General features: G+C 40.8%; 2 protein-coding genes across 2 annotated transcripts in view; one reads left to right on the plus strand and one right to left on the minus strand.

Moving 5' to 3' along the window:
• The window catches only part of mcph1 (microcephalin 1), a 35,597-nt gene that overhangs the window by 5,849 nt on the left and 14,467 nt on the right, over positions 1 to 15,281 (minus strand). The window lies entirely within an intron of this gene.
• On the plus strand, positions 275 to 14,575 carry angpt2a (angiopoietin 2a). The gene is made up of 9 exons (XM_069658435.1): positions 275 to 544; positions 5,620 to 5,775; positions 7,209 to 7,330; positions 7,432 to 7,670; positions 8,012 to 8,139; positions 8,531 to 8,632; positions 9,346 to 9,512; positions 11,100 to 11,230; positions 13,914 to 14,575. The coding sequence occupies exons 1-9, from the start codon at positions 275 to 277 to the stop codon at positions 14,084 to 14,086; spliced, it is 1,488 nt and encodes a 495-aa protein (XP_069514536.1). The 3' UTR covers positions 14,087 to 14,575.

A 15,281-nucleotide genomic window follows, 5' to 3' on the forward strand; every position in this document is an offset into this window, starting at 1 on the left:
CTCACAGTTAGCTAATCAGAGGGGACCATGAGAAGCTCAAACAAGTGGTCGGGGGCTTGATGAAAAGCGAGCACATGCAGTCTGGCACCGGTAACCTGAGGGAATGACACACCAGCTCTAATTCCTGATGGCTTTTTCTCCTCCTACCACTGAGAGGTAATAAAAGGAATCTCAAGAGGACTGTTTACACTCGGATGCTGCTGGGGAGAGACGTCCTGTCACTGAGAGAAAATCCAAGGAGTTGTAACTTTATTTCAAAGTAAAAACCTTTATTATGAAGATGCTGAAAGTGGACTTATTAGTTTTAAGTTTCTGCCTTGGTCTGGGGACGGGATACAGCGCTGCGGCTAAGAGACAGTATCAGATCCAGAACGGGCCGTGCAGCTACACCTTTCTGCTGCCCGAGCAGGAAAACTGCCAAACCCAGAGCAGCAGCTACAACTATCCCGTTCAAGAGGACGGACCGGCGGACAACGACGAGTCGGCTCAGAGGCTGGAGCAACTGGAGATGACCATGGAGAACAACACACAGTGGCTGCTGAAGGTAAGCGTCTGTCACACCCATGAGAGAGACTGGACTGTTTCTATTAGAGAGGTTTGAGTGCGAAAGGGGAAAAAGTTTAACCAGGTATCTGAGACATGTCATGAGGATTTGTAAGAGGATGAAATGTGATCAAGAGAAGGAAAAAAAACAGGTGTGAGTGGAGACATTTCTACTTCCTTTCCAATTTCCTAAACTAAGGAAGGCAGCAGCTTTAAACACCCAGTCTGGAAAACGAGGATAATTTGGCTGAACTTTTGCAAAATTATCCGACACAAATATGAATCCACATGTTCTGTTTTACTGAAATAACAACTTCTAACTTGAGGAACCATGAAATTTAAACGTTCTGACTCACAAAAATTCGAGGATAGCTGTTGATTATTGTTTTCATGTAATGTGCAGATTATTTTCAGGCTCATACTTAACCACTACTTCCTTGTGAATCATGAATTAGGCCTGACATGTTTCCACCCAAATTAAGACAAAGCTCTAAATTAAGCAAAGCTCTACGTAAAAAATAACAAATTCGCTTAAAGGTGTAATCATATCAGAGTTGCCTAGAGGTAAAGTTATCTGAGCTGTAACACAGAAAAAGCCATGTTTTCTTTAAAAACAAATTCTTTGAGAATCCGTTTCAGAAAGAAAATGTGTGAAATACGTCTCCATTCATTGGATAACGAGCTTGAGGACTGACAAAGACTCCACACAGGTGTCCACACGACGGATGCAGACTTCCCTTTCAGTTTACTGAGCCATTACTCGTGCGAGTGAAAGAAGTGAACTGCCTCTTTCTTCTTCCTCCTCTTCAGAGTGATTAACGATCAGAACTATCCAAGTCGAGCCAGACAGCACAGTAACATCTCACAGCTTGATCACACAATGCCTGCCTCATAACATAAAACAAGCTCTGATGTTCCACAGGAGAGCTCAGAGGGCACACCGCTTTGAAGTTCTTCAGGATTTAGTCGCCGCTACTCAGTAACTCGCTGCGCTCACCAGCAGCTCAAGTGCTTCATCAAAGCCTTTTAGCAACACAACCGAACGTTTCACAGAACAACAGAGCACGTGGTTACATATTTCTGACATACAAAGAGGTGTTGATGATTAATGAGGTGTCACCAGAGTTTTAGCTCTACCTGCATCAACACACTTCGCCTGTCCATGTGAATGAAAGAGGACTCCAGCACCTTCCTCTGTCGTGCGACCCAGCTAAATTAATTTGCACACAAGGAGATAAACACATGAGAAGAAACTACAACTAAAGTGTTATTGTTAAATTTCATATCATAAAAGTTTACCTCAGCGGTTAAATTGGCGTCCCATGTACTGAGACTACAGTCTTCCATGCAGCGGCCCCTGCAGGTCCGACTCCCGCCTTCGGCCCTTCGCTGTGCGTCATCCCTCATTCTCTCTTCCCCTGTTTCCAACACTATCCTCTGTCCTCTCTTTAAATAAAGGCATAAAAAAGGCCAATAAATAAAATATATTTTCTAAAATTAACTTGATATCTTCCCATAAAGGACAAAACTGATGCGTAAGAACGCAGCACAATTTACAACACTCCTGAATCTGTAAGAACTGCACCAAAGATTGACACATATTCTCACTATTTTATACTTGACTTCGGCTCTGCATTAACAAAGCTAAATAAACAGACATTGCTTTAGTCTATCAGGAAGCAAATGTGCAAATGCCATTAATTTCTAAGTGACCCAGAAAAATCATCGTGGCAGAGAACTAACATTTGCCAAAACTATTGACCTATATGATAAAACAAGAAAGCCACATTTCTCCTGCAGCTAAAGAGCAGAAAAATTAGAACAAGTTGTACAACTGTGTTAGCTGTAAGCTTTACGCTTGCATGCGACTTCAATTGATTAAAATTGAAGTATATGGGGCGCTGGTTTAGCTGGTAGAGCAGGCGCCCCATATACAGAGGCTTCAGTCCTTGTTGCACTGATCGCAGGTTTGACACCCTGTCTGCCGATCTTTTGGTGCATGTCATCCCCCACTCTCTACTCCCCACATGTCCTGTCTCTCTTCATCTGTCCGATATAATAAAGAAGAAGAAGCCAAAAAAATAATCTAGGAGTGTTTGAATACTAAATTAGATCTTTTGATGAGAAGATGCACTCCAGTTTTCGACAGGTTTCAGCTCCCCCTGAATCCTGATGGGAATAAACAGGTTGAGGAAATTGACAAATTGAATAATTGATGGATTATATATATAACTAAACTTTAATACAGAGGATATAGTTGTTTTTTTTAGCCTTTGCATTTGCAGTATATCGTATTTTTATGGACTGGGTGGAGCGGCTGCATTTCCGCTCTCTGCAAGTGTTGCGAGTAAACAGTAATCTACTATGGCTGAACAAACAAAGAAAAGATCGGTGACTACAGATACAACTTAGAGAAAAAGAAACAAATTTGACTCTCGGATTAAGTCAAACACTCTATAAACGAAAGTGAGGAAAATCAAGAGTTACAACCACGACAAAGACAGCCAGCCTTAGACGCTTGGTTAAATTGGGAAGTGTGCTCCCATGACTAGCGATTATCGCCAGTGGGTGGCGCTCAAGAGCGAGTCAGCAGCACATTAACAAAGTCTCTGACAAACAATCTGCAGCCATACAGACAAACATAACACAGAATACGTGACTATAATACAATAAAAGACATGAAATAACAATTAAAACCACAATCATAAATATATCAAGCAGAGCATCTACAGCGGGATGTGTCTGCCTCCAAGTTTTTCACATTAAAGCATCCAATGAGACGAGTTCCTTTAGTTCCAGGTCTAAGATAGTTCTCTTTTACAAGAGTTCACAGTTTGATAGATTAAAGGGTCTAGATGGAGAGTAAGTAACTGTAAGGAAACAAGTAATTGCTGCTTCATAAGGAGGAATCGGACTAAATCGTAAAAACTTAAAGCTCCTGTGAGGAACTTTTAGTTTGTGTTGATTTTGGCGCCCCCTGTAGACAAAGCCATACCTCTTATCTCTTTGCTGATGTTGTTCTGTACATGCTTAAGTGGTACAAAAAATCTCATCCTACTTTCTTTAAGTCATATGTATCACTCACGTTCATGTAGAGTAATAATTTCAGTCTGTTTCATCACCAGCGATAAATTCCTCACAGGAGCTTTAAATAACTTCACACTGCTGTCACGAAGACATTTTTACCCGCAGAGGGTCCTCCCTACGATCCAGAAAAATACTTTGTCTGTGCTGTGATTTAAAAAGTTGTTAAAGTGATCAAAGTCAGTTTACAGTACAGATTTCTTTGCTGATGACACCTGAGGAAAACAATTTGTCGTCCGGCTCTCGTGTGAATGAGGAACACAGTCATCCCTTACTGACGCCTTTGAGGCACACGGAGTAAACAACTGATTAGATCATTGACTGTCAATAGGAAATCCTGCCAGCAATCCAAATGAAAAGCTTCCACCTAGCACACATCCATGTGTGTATCCAAGAACAGAAACACACACACACGAGTCATGAAAGGAAGACAAACAAAATCAGCGCTGATTGCATTTGCAACAGACTAACAATAATAATAAAAGTGGCTATTTTGAGGTTGCACTACTGACTGATTAGTAAATAACAAAAAGGATTATGACAAACATCTCCGGTTGTACACAGATGTCACACCGTCGTGAAGGATGTAACTCCTCACTCAACACATCCATCCTGTTTACGAGTCGTGTGACCTGATTGCCGCTCAGGAACACCATGCAGGAAATAACTTAATGATTGGTCTCGGGCTAAATATGGAAATACTGTAAGGTAGATAGGAACAAATATGGTAAAGATGAAACACTGACCTTCTCCCCACCTAGAGGAGACATACTGCATGCTCGGAGCCATTGTACTATGCCTATGATTAAGAGGTTTGATATGGGGAAGGTTACATGAGAACTGTAAATGCTGTTTGTCATCTTGAGTCACATTTAGACAAACAACAAAGGAAGCAGTAGTTCTACAAGCAACTGCTTCTATTGGTGTTTAAATGTCAACGTAAAAAATGGTAACAACAGTTCTTTACAGTCCTTCATAATAGTCTGATAAAGCAAGACTGGTGTGTTTCCAGGGGTTGACAAAGGCATATTCCTGTGCACTTATAGGAGATATGATGTCAAAGTATGGGAAGAAAGAGGATTTTAAAGAGGGAGTATGATGCTGTTTCACATTTTAAGACATATATATATATAATGTTACAATGTTGGATGTTCAGACTAAACGTGGGTGAGGTTTCAAATCTGTGGGTAAAAGTATGTTGGAGTAATCCCCAGGTTTCTCAGCTCAGTCTGCAGTGAACGCCAGGTTTCACACAGTTTTTTCTACAAGCTGCACTTTGTGATGTCACAAAGTGTAGCCTCAGCAGGCTTTGGAGAGCTGGCCAATCAGAAGAAAGCGGGCTTGTAGGGGCGGGGTTTCTTAAAGGGACAGAGGCTGCATGAGGGCCTGCACAGAGCACCAGTGTGAGAAAAATGAATTAGCTGTAAATTATGTTAAGCTACTCCACTTCACAGAGTGAAATACAAAGCTTGAAATGATCATAATACCCCTCCTTTAAGGATAAGGATAATTATTTTTAACATCCTAACATGTTTATTTATTTATATTTAATTTATAAGTTAAAAATGCAGGCAGACTTTATGATTGATGAGGTATACTCGTGTATAATTGCGACACCCAATTCTCATATCTTCCCATGCCTAATACAGAGTTTTCAATTTGTTAACAGGTATTGATAACAGCTTTATTTCTGTTATCATACAGTAGGGTAACTCTTGATTCATCCCTCTTTATAACAGTGGTGTTAATGCACTCCAGTCCCTGGACTGAGTCCCTAAACCAACAGGGAACATCTGAAGAGAAGAATACATGTGAAAAAGATTTCTCTGTCTAATCAACTACGAACAAGGTTGCTGAAGAAATAAAGCAATAAAAAGAGCTGCTCTGTGTCCAACAGTACAGAGGCAGACTGTCAGTCTGTGATCTACTTTATGAATGTAATACAGGATTGTGTATATGTAACACTAAAACTCTCGTTCCTCTTTGCGGCAGCTGGAGAACTACATACAGGACAGCATGAAGCAGGACATGGTCCAAATGCAACAGACCGCTGTACACAATCACACAGCGACAATGATTGAAATTGGAACCAACCTGCTGAGTCAAACTGCAGAGCAAACAAGGAAACTGACCAATGTGGAGGCACAGGTGAGGCTGCACTGCACACTACTTTAAACACGCAGAAGGAAACAATTACAGACAGCACACATGCTCTGCAGAGGAACACCGAGTAATACTGCATGAATATGTTCGACCTGACTTTTTGGCATTCATAAATGGAAGCCTAGGTGTGCTCGGTAATACACTGCATTAAAAAATTTAGCTTCAGAGTGTCAGAAAAATAAGCGGGGAGAAAAACAGGCATGACTGCGTCAGTTTATTATTGTGGCTACACGTCAATGACCTTATGTGAGCCAACTGTACAGCATTTCCTGTTATTAGCACACTCGTATTCCCACAGAAAGGGTCTATCAGTTTGTCACAATCACACATCCGTCTGTTCAAAGACATCAACAGCTCCATTGGAGAGACACAGCCAGGATCCATGTAAACAACCTGCTTTTTGCTGAGTTCAGTTCCTCCAAAATGGGAAATTCGAGGCAAGGTCCCCAACCCCGGAGTTTTGTTCAATATGTCGGTCTGTGAAAGTAGGTTAATTTTGAATGTTTCCCTTGTTCAGGTACAGTACGTCTGCTGTATTGGAATTTGGTTGTTCTTTCCTGCCACGATTTTCCATTTCGCTAATGGCTGTTTGTTCACTCCAGGAGTGCAAACTGGGCTTTTGTTGAACTTGATCCACTAATGGAAAACAGAACATAATATCCAAACAAGCTGACTGTTGACCAGACAAAATGTTGGTGCTGTTATGTCAATTAGGAGTTTTAGAAACATGTTGTTTATTGTTGTTTTGTCATGCCTTCTTCTAAGTTCCATCATTTCCTAAATCCCTTAACGGTGTTATTTGCAAACTTTAAATGAATGAAAATGGAGAAATGTTGAATACAACTGCATAACCCCAAATCCCTCTGCCAAAAGCTGCTCAGTGTTTCATTGCAAACTCTTAAGATGTGTTGAGAAACAAGTGGCATTATAAGAGGATCTTGATAACATCATTATCTGGAGCATTTATAAATAAACAAATAGATTATTTCAAAAGACATAGACATTCACTGGGAACTAGTCGACCATTAAATGACTGTGCATAGTTGTTGTGCAGTTTTGATATTGCTAGTTTTACCTTTGAAAGTTTGACCTCATTTTCCACACAGAGCACTTCGACAGCTGCAGAAGTCTCTATATTTTTTCTTCGGTTGCAAATCTCACAGCTCCACACCTGTTTAATTGGCACCTGGCCCTAATGCTTTCTTCTTCTTTGATTATTTAATGGCGGTTAGCAAAGAGCTCTCAGATGCCCTACAGCCACCGTCTGGCGGTAGTATCGCATTACAACCAGGCGCTGGAAAAACAATGGAAAAAATATATTTTTAAATGAATAACAATTCGAATATTTGAGAATCATGACCCATCCCTCGTATATCTGGGACATAGCGTGACTGAACTGCTTATTCTTCACTTTTTAGGTAATTCATCACACAACTCGACTTGAGCGTAGACTTCTTGAAAACTCCTTGTCGACCAACAAGTTGGAAAAACAGCTAATCGTCCAAACAAATGAAATCAACAAGCTGAACGACAAAAACAGGTGAGGACATCAAAATAAAGACAATTTTCAGTACAGCATTTGGCTTATGTGCAAAGCAAAGAGGAAGCTCGCTGCTAAACTGTCTGTCCGCTTCGCCTCAGCTTCCTGGAGAAAAAGGTGGGGGACATGGAGGAGCAGCGGCAGGTGGAGCTGAAGATGCTTCGAGAGGAAAAGGAGCAGCTTCAGATCCTTATTGTGAAACAGACGGCCATCATTGGTCAGTTGGAGCAGCAGCTACTCAAAGTCTCGTCCAACAACACAGTACTGCAGCATCAGCAGCAGGAGCTCCTGGACACCGTGAACAACCTCATTCACACCATCTCTGCGGGCTCCCCTCGAGGTAACGTCTTTACTCTGTAGCATGATGAGACGCATGTATAGACAGAGTCCAAACATGTAGGCAGAGGCAGCTGGAAATTTAGATAGTGGACACAAATGAAAAACTGCACTAATTCCTCCATTCAAACAAACCCTATCAATATTTAATTATTGAGGCCATTGTGTGTGATTGTGCTGTTGTTTTGCATTGCACAAAGGGCAGCCACGTAGCTTTAATTACCACATGCCTCACTGTCAAAGCATAAAGCAGTGGACATGCAGGATGTGAACTTATCAAAGACGGGCGGATCAATGCAGAACAAATGTGTGGAGTCTAATTAACACGGCTTATTTCTTCTACAGAGACAAAACAAGTCATGATGCAGGACACTCCTACCACATTCATGGACTGTGCTGCTGTGTTCAAGTCAGGAAACAGGCAGAGCGGAGCCTACACACTGACATTACCCAACACTACGACAGAGGTGAAGGTAAAGCACGCTTGTTTAATCGACTCAGACCGTATAAATTCGAATCAGTAAAAAGCTCCTCTTGTTACATAATCTGGTTGTTAAATCTAAACATCTCACACAACCTGCACACTTCTGGAAGTGCTCAGCAAACAGTTTTGTGCTTTAGGGCGGGGATGATAAATTAAAATGTTCTCAGACTCCATTAATGATGTGCATGCTTGTGTTTAAACTGTGATCTCCTTAGATACTTTTCAATGGATGGACTTTTACCCTTTCCCTGTAACTTAACATTTGTTTTATCCAAACTCACATAAGACGCCGTTGTCAAACTATAAATCAGAAGATGTTTTTCAAAGAGAAATAATTAAGGATTATCAATAACAGTGACTCATGTTTGTTGTGTTTGAAGGCTTTCTGTGACATGGAGACAGAAGGAGGAGGTTGGACAGTGCTACAAAAACGCTTTGACGGGCGTGTTGACTTTCACCGTACGTGGCAGGAGTACAAAAAGGTAAAAGCTATCAAGAAGAAATTCTTCCCTTTGAAAAATAAAACCCAGGCTACAGCTTTCTTTCCGACTACACAGGACACTCGCCAGTTTTGGTTTTGGCAAACGACTGAGAGTTGGCCCAGTAATTCTTCTCGGTTAGGGGCGAATCTTAGAAGAAATCCAAAGATCAAAGAAAAAAAGGCAAACAACAACAACAAAAAACAGAGAGCCAAAGTGACTGCCATCTGCTTTTCATGAAATTATGCCAGCAAGGCACTTGCACCATTTGGAATGTACGGTAATTTTAGCCATTTGCCACACAAGATTGCATCTTAAACTATAATCTACAATCAAAAAGGGGTAACACGATCCCTGGAAAAGTGACCAGAATTGCCAATGCCAAGTTCAACATCAAAAGGTCCCAAAGGTCCAAGACCAGGCCAACAAGAAACTCAAGTTCCTGCAGAGCAATCAGTCAGGAGGAAAGCATTCATGAACTTTCCTTATTCCAACCACAGTGCAAGCTCAGTTTAAACCATTCGTTGTTATCAATGTCTTATTGTGATGATAGTTTTGTGTAACTGCTGAAGGGGAGTAGTCTGATGAAATATCTTTCAGTGTAAAAGCAAAGAAATGAACTGAACATGTTGTTCCTCTTTTTGTTTGCAACCTACAACCTTTGGCAGGAGCTCAACTATTATTTTTAAATACATTTCTTTTGTGTGTTTGTTCAGGGGTTTGGCGATCCTTCAGGTGAACTCTGGTTAGGAAATGAATTTGTCTCCAGACTGACATCTCAACGGTCGTACAAACTACGGATCCAGCTGGGTGACTGGGAGGGAAACTCTGGATTCTCACAATATGACCAGTTCACTCTGGACAGTGAAGCGCAGAATTACAGGTACGCTGCACTGAAAACATCAAAGAAGCAGATGAGTTCAATGCTTGGTGGTAATTACTGAACAGAGAAGCTAAGGATTTAGAAGAAGGTATATTTTATTAATCCCTGAGGGGAATTTCAATGTTTTCCCTGTTTTTATTACAAACATGCTACATATACGAAGGCCTGAAATACACACGCGCACAAACAGGATTCTGTGGACATGCATTAATGGAGAGGTGTCGGAGCGAGGGGGCTGCACATGGACATGCACCCCAAGCAGCCTTGCTCAAGGACACCTCGACAGTGCTCAGGAAATGACATGGCACCTCTCCAGCTACCAGTCCCAATTTCCACGCTTGGTCCGTACCGGGACTTGAAGCAGCCACCCTCCGGTTCCCAAGCCAAGTCTCTACGGACTGAGTTATCGTCTTCCCCATTTACAGCTCGTGAAGCTCAAGTTAATGAGCACAAAGACGCCAATCAGAGAATAATGATTCTCCATAACCTGACAGTGCTTTAGGTATCTGCTCTCCTGATCAGTTACTTAAAACTGTTAATTTTAAGCCGAGGAGCTTAACTAAAGCCTCAAAGCTTAAACCCTTGCAATTATGAAGAATTAACAACTGTAAAATCAATAGTCCTTGAAATAGGATGCATTCTCAAACACATACAAAGCATCTCTGAAGCACCATCTTTAAAAGAAGCCGCATGTAGAGGAGTCAGGTAGCAATCACCACATTTTCTGGATACATGCGTCTGAATTGTAACCCACGCCTGTTTTATAAGTAGCTCAATTAGAGGGAATAATTTAGTGAAATAATTCAGTCTAATTATAGAGAAACTCCTTCTTGATTTTCCGCTGAATTTGGTCGGATAATGTGTAAGAAGGATTGATTCTGTCCCCGCATCAGACGCATTGCTCTCCTGGAAAAAGTAGCTCATGATTGTAAACGCTGACCGCCTACTTCTATTCTATATAAATTCCTTCTTTGCTGTAAAACTCCATAAACTTCCTGACATGGATGTGCTGGCATCAGCCCAAAAATAATGTAATAAAACTGGTCAGCGTTTGAAAAATAGGAAATACGTGAAATGTAAAGCCGGCCCTTGTTGGCAATAAGACAACATTCAGGGTTATTTTCTTTCCCAAAGCTGAGCTGATTTCAGGAGTGGAGTGGATACTCCCTTTGAATTTCTCAAACAGACCTTGAAACGCTCCGATTCAACACACTTCTATTCATGTCTTAAGTCTACTTAACTATGACCCATTTGGTCTTCAGCTAGTTGCCTCAGTAATTCCAGATAAGACCAATAAAGACACTGCAGAAAAAGCATAACAGGAAACCTTTAAATGAGGAAGAAAAATGTGTATCCAGGCTGCTCGTGAACATCACAAACAGCAGAAAAATAACTAATACAAAGTAAGAGCGCAAATCTGTAACTCAAGTAGCTCTCACTTCCTTCTACCAGACCCCGTTTTAGATCCAGTCGTAGTGAAGCTATGGCCAAAGAGCTGTATACATGTGTATGACGCTGCCTTTTGAGGAACAGCAATCACCAACTTCCTCCTCCTCTTCCTTCATTTTTCCTTTTTCCACTTCACAGGATACACCTTAAAGGCTTCAGTGGAACAGCAGGCAAAATAAGCAGCATCGGGCAGCCAGGAAGTGATTTCAGTACAAAGGATGCAGACAACGACAAATGTGTTTGCAAATGTTCACAGCTGACAACAGGGGGTAAGAAACGCAGTTCTTGTGACTGGCTTTTTAATATTTGTATTTGTCACGTCAACTTGTCGTGGCACTTGTCGTGGAGCAAATTCCCACCCGCACAATTCTTGGCACTTCCCCCAAATATCTTCAAGGGCATTTTAAGCGCTCCCGTGCTTTTGTGGCCAGGTCAAAGAGCACAATTAGGTCTGAGTTAATCACTGATAAACTCATTGGGGAATTCAGCCCCTACAATGGCTGACATTAATAGCCTGGGAACAGAGCTTTTCCCTCTCTCCTCTTGTTGTTTAAAAGTCCTCCTCCAGTCCGCAGAAAGTGACTCCGCTGCCAGAAGTTTGTCTCCCTCTGTATTAGGGTCTGCCAAGTGAGCAGGAAAGCATGAAAACCCTTACCCTATCCCTTTTTTCCCATGAGGGGTCTCCCACAGGGGACTTCATGTGCACATTATGCACAATCGTGACTAAGTGGCACTGACCCAGTAAACAGAGTAAAGCAGGATCTGCTATTAGGAATATGAAACCAAATGTTTTTGAATGAACAACTATTTGTGAATCTATATATAGTAAATGAGGAATTATTAGATGTATCTTTAAATATGATTGAATTGATGCTTACTATGGCTTTATAGGACAATTTCACCTACTTTCAAAATCAATGTTGGTTTACAGCTTGTGGGGAGTACAATTACATATATGGATTAAATATATTATACAACAGTTAGTTTCGACCAAGTGATCTAATTGGACAAGAGGCATTCCATGAGTGCGGATATAGAGCATATACAACATCACAGGGACTTGTGTATCACTCCGTCTCAGCCAGATGTTCTAAATACTGTTAATTTACATTACAGTAGACCGTGTACGTGTACATTAATCTACCTCTGAATTAGAGATGGACCGATATGGTTTTTTCATGGCCGATACTGATACAGATTATTAGTAGTCAAGGAGGCCGATAACCGATATTTGAAGCTCATATTCATTTGCAGTAAAAGTGAAAATATTGGCATCAATTCTGAATAATACAAACTCCAACACTTAACTTTGTTTAAATGCCTTTAAGCATATGCATCAGAGCCAAAATAACCCAGTTTTAAATTGATCTCTTATCGGCCGTCGGATTAAAAAAAAAAAAAAAAATTAAAATTAAAATAAAGGCCGATGCCGATATGCGTCAAAATGCCGAATATCGGCGCAGATAATCGGCCCGCCCGATAATCGGTCTATCCCTACTCTGAATCACACAGCTGACTCTTATTTCACTGGCTGATGATACTAAACTAACAGATGAATGCACATAATAAGAAAAGAGCTGATCTGTGGTCACCTGCAGACACAGAGTGCAGGAGAATGTTTGGGTTGCTTAGCAACAACAGTCCAGTTTCAGTTAAGCTGTGGAACTAGTTGAGCTGGTGGAGCAAAAAAGAATCTGTTGTTGATTGTTACTGTTTACTACTGTTTGGCGCTTGTGTAACTGTTGTATAACAGTTATCTCCGGCACTCGGCCAGCAGCCTTGTGCCTACGACCGAATCACAGCAGAATCACTGCTGATATTCAGTACATCACTCCCTCTCATGTCATATTGCCTCTCAAGCCTTTTGTTGCCCCAGAGAGAGCTGCAAGAAGTTCAAAGTTTCCTCAAGTGATGTCACCCGAGTCAGCATCCAGTGGGACTCATAGAGAAGTGAGCTTAAGAGGCTTTTGTAGCCTGGTCCTCATTTCTGCTTGAGGCTATCAGTCCAAACTGTAGATGGTCGATTTGCATTGTGGGAAATGTAGTTGCCAGGTTTTAAAGAAATGTAGTCTTTAGTTCTGCTGCATTACTTTTCATTTGGATCCCTATTTTTCAAACTCATGTAAACTTAATGAGAATGGAGTGCAATGGTAAATCAGTGCATTACTCTCCCTAATTAGAGCTAAATCAATTTCTCTCCGACTAAGGTTCAATAATAAGCAAAGTTTGTTCATTGGGCCATATTTAATCTTATTCAGTTGTTCAGGTCTTCCTACAAAACCTTAAACTTATAACTCAGTGGAACCCACATTAGAAAGCTGTGTAAAATAACAACATTTAAAGACAAAATAAATATTTAAAAACTCTACTCCTAGGAGTCATAATCATTTAATTTCAGTTATTTTTTAACGCTGTTTACAGATATACAAAAAAGCATGTTATTCCTATCAACTATGCATGACTGCCCTGCAGCACAAAAACAGAAGTCTTTAAGAGTTCATAAACCAAGTTACCAGCCTGCATCTTCCCAGCAGACTCTAAAAAAGTGAAACAGCATAACAAAAAGGGTGTGTGTGTCCCTGATAGGTGAAAAGAAATCATTGTGAGCAAGAGCATCTTGACTTTCACATCCATTTTCATGCTGCCAAATTTGAAATAACTGCCATGACACCATCACACAGCCTGTGGTGAGATTCAATGGCATCTTCAGAGCTAGAGCTACGGCTGCAACACGACCTAAAGGTGCATAAACGCTATTCATATGGAGCATATGCCACAGTTTATTAACCTCAACTGTTTAGGTTTTATAGGTGTGGGTTCGATATAAATACTACCTACAGTGTATACAGATTATACCTACAGAAAAGAAAGCCATCACCATCCCTTGTGTGAGCCTTGTTTGCATTATCCCTTTGAGAAACATTTAAATTGATGTTTGTTTTGCTGTTGTAGGTTGGTGGTTCGATGCCTGTGGTCCGTCCAATTTGAACGGGATGTACTACCAACAAGGCCAGAACACAAATCGCTTCAATGGAATCAAATGGTACTACTGGAAAGGCTCGGGCTACTCGCTGAAGTCCACGACGATGATGATCAGACCAGCAGACTTCTCGGGTTCCCTCTGAACTGTCGCTCTCAAATCAAACAAAGTCTGAAGGAAATTGTGCCCGACAAACAGCAACAAACAACAAAACCAAAAATAAAATTCTCAAGGGAGCCAAAGCACTTCACATATTTTTACATAACTCTGGAAAGAAGATTTTGTGCATGTTTATTTGTGTCTGTGAAAGATTAAATCGAGTGGATGTTGCAGGAATTGTGAAATATGAACTATCACAAAAATGTATCTACTGAAAATACCCATGACTGTGTTGTGAATAGATAAAAATAGGTATAGTGAGTTAAGTAATAACAGCTAGCTAATCAGTCATGAGGCCATAGTAAAATGTGACATTGATTGAATGTTTTAATATAGTTTACGAAACAGTTTAACAGTTATAATAGCTGCCAATGTCATTTAAAAAAGAGACTATGGTACAACATGCAGATAAAAACTGACTAAAAGATGTTATTATATCTGTTCTGGAAAATGTAAATGCAAAATGTAAAAATGCCAGAGAAAATGTTTCTTTTTAGAGAATGTATGTATTTGTTGTTTAATTTATATGTAGATTTTAAGTCAGATATTTAACATTATTATAATGACGGAGATTTGTTACAGATCTAGTTCATTGCACATACATTTTTTTTTAAGATAAGGGCCTGTTTAAGGTCCACAAACTGCGTTTTTGGTGCTGGCAGCGCCTGTTTTCTGTACAACATCAATTCAGTTAAGCATTTTCAATGCTCAGCATCCTAAGCGCCGAAACGCCCTCGATATCTGCTGTTTTTGTAAAATGCGCTCACAGCGCTCTCACAGTGCAGACACACTGCACGCGACCAGTTCGGTGACACTTGCTTCAGCCCGGCCTCGCTGGTCACTTATTGCGGTGAACTGAGGAGTCTTCAATAAAATTAACAACCCACAAGATTTATCTACTAAAGAGTAATTCACCGTTTTATTTAAATGCATGATTATGACATAATGAGTAAGTAAAGCTGTTTAAAAGTGGCGCCGCTTGCCTGGTGCGAGTCGCTAGGTATCCCAGCATGCTTTGCACAGCGAATTGGCTGCTTGCGATACACAATGAATGGGGGCCCCTTGAGTTCACGTTCAGTGTGTCCACATCAGTTGAAACTTTCAAGTTCAGTTCAACTTTTGGAACACCGCCACGCTCGTCAATGTTACTTCTCCCTCACCAAACAAAATGAAAAAAAGGG

The sequence above is a fragment of the Semicossyphus pulcher genome, unplaced genomic scaffold, assembly GCF_022749685.1.
Source record: "Semicossyphus pulcher isolate SPU_LCO1_2020_fin unplaced genomic scaffold, fSemPul1.0.p SCAF_12, whole genome shotgun sequence".
Taxonomy (NCBI): Eukaryota; Metazoa; Chordata; class Actinopteri; order Labriformes; family Labridae; genus Semicossyphus; species Semicossyphus pulcher.